At 38.8% G+C, this 4752-nt stretch overlaps 1 protein-coding gene across 1 annotated transcript; it reads right to left on the bottom strand.

Moving 5' to 3' along the window:
• Nucleotides 1-1890: 1890 nt before the first annotated feature.
• LOC101353708 (olfactory receptor 6M1) lies at nt 1891-2975 on the bottom strand. Its single transcript, XM_012559251.2, is given in 3 exon segments — nt 1891-2663; nt 2666-2737; nt 2739-2975. Coding segments are annotated over 3 exon segments (948 nt in total). The 3' UTR covers nt 1891-2024.
• Nucleotides 2976-4752: the final 1777 nt, after the last annotated feature.

Below are 4752 nucleotides of genomic sequence, written 5' to 3'. Positions count from 1 at the left end.
GCTGTATTCCTTGGTTCATGGCCCCTCTACCATCTTTAAATCCAGCAATGTAGCATCTTCAAATCTCTCTTCTGCTTCCGTCATCACATTGCCTTTTTTTTGTGTAGTAAAATCTCCCTCTGTCTTCCTCTTATAAGGACACTGCGACTACATTCAGGGTCCACTGGGATAATCCAGAATAATCTCCCCATCTCAAATTTTTAATTTTATCACAGCTGCAAAATCCCTTTACCATATAAGGTAACATGAACAGGTTCCAGAGATTACAACTTGAATCTCTTTGGCGGTCATTATTCAGCCTTTGCTATATAAATGGGTCAGAGATATGTATTGGCCTAAAATGGCTCCCATGTTGTTTACTTCTTTACAGCGGGCTAGGACCGTTAGCCCAAAGCCTGCTGGCACCAAACTTGAATTCTCACGCATCCAATTGCTTTAAATATAGCCCAAATAAACATTTTTAGCCATTTAGAGGCTTCCTACTTTACATACTGTATGAAGCTGCACCCCACACCTGCTAACCACAGAAAAGACTAACCTTGTAGCTGTAAAAGACCCCAAACCACTACTGCCCTTCTGACCCAGAGACTCCTCACCTTGTTGTTGAATGACATCGCCTAGATATGTGTAAGGCCCCTCTCCCATTTCCCCTTCTTCCCTGGGAGATTCCTTGCTCTATTCAACTTCTGGGTAGTGGCCTTACACGTTGATCAACCTAGAAGTCCTCAAACTTACCACACCAACCACAACGTATATGGAGAAAAATAGTAATACAGAGACCATATGACCCCTAAGAGAGAAAGAGAGTAATCAGAGATTTAGAAGGGATGAGATTGCCTGTCTCGGTTCCTTAAGAATTTCTAGTTCCTGCTTCTAGTCCCTTAGCAGATCTGGCTATTTTTTCTCTTCTGGGGTTCCATATTATCCTGATTATTATAATAAATACGGATTTCATTTAAGCTAGCTTGATTAGTTTTCTTCCCCCCCAACCAAATGAATCCTAAGATTTATGACTTACTCTCTGTTTATGATGGGCACATTGGCTAGTTGCCACAGATGGTCCATCTGACTCATGATCAGTTATGCCCTCTGAATAACTGGCTTTCTTTTCAAATCAATGGCATCTCACAGTCTATGATGACTGCATCCCACTCCCAGTCTTCTCTAATTTGCCAGGCTGTTAAGTCAGGCAGAGAACACTTCTGGTTTCAGGAAAAATAGATAATTTCCTGGTTAACTGCTGTTTCGCCTCTTCAGCTTCTCCCCCTCCCACACTTGATGAGGTGTTAAAGGAGACTGAAGTTCACATGCTCTAAATTTCTGCCGCTCACCAGCACTTTGGCCTTGGGGAAGAAGTTTAACTTCTGTAAACCTCGGTTTTCTTATCTGTAAAATGGAGGTAATAATAATATCAGCTTCTCAAGGTTCTTAAGAAGATTAAAAGAGAGATATATGTATATATTTAAGCACATTGTACCATCCTTGGGTTATATTACTCCTCTTGGTGGTGGTGGTGTTTTTGTTGTTATCTATAGTAGTTAGCTGTGAAGCCAAATATTTTACCGTATCTGAAAAGCCCCAGTAAAATGTGTCCATTCTTAACTACATGTGGTTGCATTTCTTAGACTATCTTGGTTAATAACAAAATAAGAAAAGGAAAGCACAAACTATTTTTCCCACTTTAGAGATAAGAAAACTAAGGTCCGGATAGGCTAAGTGTCACCTGATTAAAAAAAAGTATTAGTACAAGGCTTAAGATTCAGGTTTTCTGCCTTTAGTACTTTTTCATTAATCCATGGTATTCTATGTGTGAGGCAATCCAAGAATAGAGTTCAGAACATGTGATTCTCTTTATGGTTGAATTGCCTCTTCTGGATCTTGACTACAATACTTTGCCTCTGATGTGGCACCAACCGTATTTATACTTTCCCACACATCTTAGATTTCTGGTTTTCAAACATGCCTTTCTCCACACTGAATCAAAGAGTTGAAAATAATCATTCTGAGAGAATTTCATTAAAGTTTCAAGGTCTCTTATGCAATAAGGATGTAAGTCTGCTGATTGCTTCTCTCAAGACTTCCTTTACCTTTTCATTCCTCAAGCTGTAACTGAAGGGATGCAGAAGAGGGGTCACCATTGTGGTGAGGACAACAGTCACTTTGTCAAAATCCAGTGAATGGCTCTGGCTGGGCCTCACATACATGAAGATGTTGCTTCCATAGGCAATGGAGACCACAATGATGTGAGAAGCACAGTTGGAAAAGGCCTTCTGCTGTCCTTGGGCCGAGGGGATGTGCAAGATAGTAGAGATGAAGTAGGTGTAGGACACAGTGGTGAGCACCAGTGATGTCAGGAGGATGAGGGAAGATAAAAGGAAGTTTATCATCGCAATGAAATGAGTATCAATACAGGCCACCTGTAGCAGAGGGGTGACGTCACAGAAGAAGTGATGAATTTCTTTATAGCAGAAAGGTAATCTGGACACCACAATAGTCGGATACAGCACTGACAGGAAGGCTCCCACCCAGCAGCCCAGAACCAGCAGGAGGCAGACTCTACTGTTCATGATGATGGTGTAGCACAGGGGATTACAGATGGCCACATAGCAATCAAAGGACATGACAGCCAAGAGGATGAACTCCACTGTACCCAGGAAAAAAAAAAGAAGTATGTCTGAATGATGTAGCCAGCAAAGGATATGGTCTTCCTTTCTTCTAGGAGACAGGCTAACAGCTTTTGGGGTAACTGAAGTAGTGTATAAAATGTCCAAAACTGACAAATTACTGAGGAAGAAGTGCATTGGGGTTTGGAGGTGATTATCAGCCCATATTAGGGAAATGATGACAATATTTCCTGTTAGAGTAAGCATATAAGTAAACAAGACAACCACAAACAGGGAAATTTGAAGCTTCTGGAGAACAGGGAAGGTGATCAGGGTAAATTCAGTCACTGTGGTCAGATTCTGCATGTTCATTGCATGCAATGGTTAGTGGACAGCATGTCTCTGAAAAACGTTATAAAATATAAAGAGATGAAAATCAACTTGGGTAAGTTTTTAACTCTCGATTACTGTGATAAGGGTAAAGTAGAAAAAGCTTTGTATAGGAGTCAAGAGTGATTTGTTCTAGTCCTGTCTCTGACCCTAATAAATGTGGGACCTTGGAAAAATCGCATTACTTCTTCTAACCTCAGTATTCTCGTATTTAAAATTTTTGTTTGAATAAAATTATCTCCATGGTCCTCATCAAGTTTTTATGATTTTATTCTCTTTTACAAAATCCCCTGCCCCTGCTCTACTATTTTCCCAGTTAGTTCTGTGCTTAAGAAGAGAGGCAGACTTAACCAGGAATCCAGTCATTAGATCTAGAAAATGGAGACAGGGAAGTTGAGTTATTTTTCTCAGTTATTTTAACTTTTAGGGTATCTTCCAAATCAAAGGTCAGAAACTATGAATGCTGGCCAGGACACTGACAACAGGGATATTTACATTTGTCTCTACCCACTTCTATCATTGGTACTATGTGCTACGCATCAATGTAATGTCTAGTTGGACAACAAGTTATTTTGATATAATAATAATTGATGTCTCCATAAGGTCACATGGTTTTTCTTTTCTATAATGATATAAAGTTTTTGATGCCTGCACTGTTACAGAAAAAGTAGATCCATGATATATGTTCATAATTTGCATAAGTGATTTTATATATTTGCAAAAAAATGTCTTTTAGAAAAATGGTCATGTTTCTTCTCTGTTCCTCACAAATGTTATGTCTATGGCAACATCTAGGAGAATAAGCAACCCAACTGATTATATTCTTTTCAGCCATTTGGAGAGCAAGTTATTTTTTAAAACCATAACTGTCTGCTGTTGACTCGATTCCGAGTCATGGTGACCCGATGTGTGCAGAGTAGAGCTGTGCTCCACATAGTTTTCATAGCTGTGACATTTTGGAAGCAGATCACCAGGCTTTTCTTCTGAGGTGCTTCTAGGTGGGTTTGAACTGCCAATAGCCGAGCACTTAAGAATTTGTGCCATCCAGGGGATCCTGGTCATTTTTAGTAATGCAAAAAACAAACAAACAAAAAGAGTATGAAATATGTGCAGGTAGATGGTATTTAAAACACTCAGCTTTATATCCGAATACTGCTTAACTTTGCTGAACATCTGTATTGCATGTCCATATAGTTCAATCGAAGCGCTGTCTTTTGGTATTTATTTTGTGGCTAATTCTTTAGTTTCAAGTTAAAATGAGCAATTTCCAAACCCTGAACTCGATGCTTTCTTGGCTTGCACCTCACCTGGTTCCTCTTTAAAGGAGGTCATTTTCTTCAGGCCTTCTGCCTGAGAAATGTAACTCTGAGCAGCTGGTTTTTTTAACTTGAGACTTTTTCTGACAAGCTTTCTATCTGAAAAGTTGGCTGTCACTTTTTCTGGTCCCTGTAGTTTCTCTTTTATTTCTATTCATTGCTCATTTATCCCACAAATCAAGTCATTCTTATTCTTGTTTTAATAACGAGATTTTTGTCTCTGCCTTCTTTGTTCTGGATAAGGAAGTTTTTTCTTTTAGAATTACTTGACATTTCTAGTTGTTGATAAGTAATCTTTACAAATGCATTGTGGTTTCTGTCCATCTGAGTCATTTTCTTTTTTAAAAAAATTTTTTATTGTATTTTAGATGAAAGTTTACAGAACAAATAGTTTCTCATTAAACAGTTAGTACACATATTGTTTTATGACATTGGTTAACAAC

Source organism: Trichechus manatus, unplaced genomic scaffold (assembly GCF_000243295.1).
Source record: "Trichechus manatus latirostris isolate Lorelei unplaced genomic scaffold, TriManLat1.0 scaffold00227, whole genome shotgun sequence".
NCBI lineage: Eukaryota > Metazoa > Chordata > Mammalia > Sirenia > Trichechidae > Trichechus > Trichechus manatus.
Note: the sequence above shows the minus strand (reverse complement) of the source record. Positions and strands in the feature narration are given on the sequence as shown.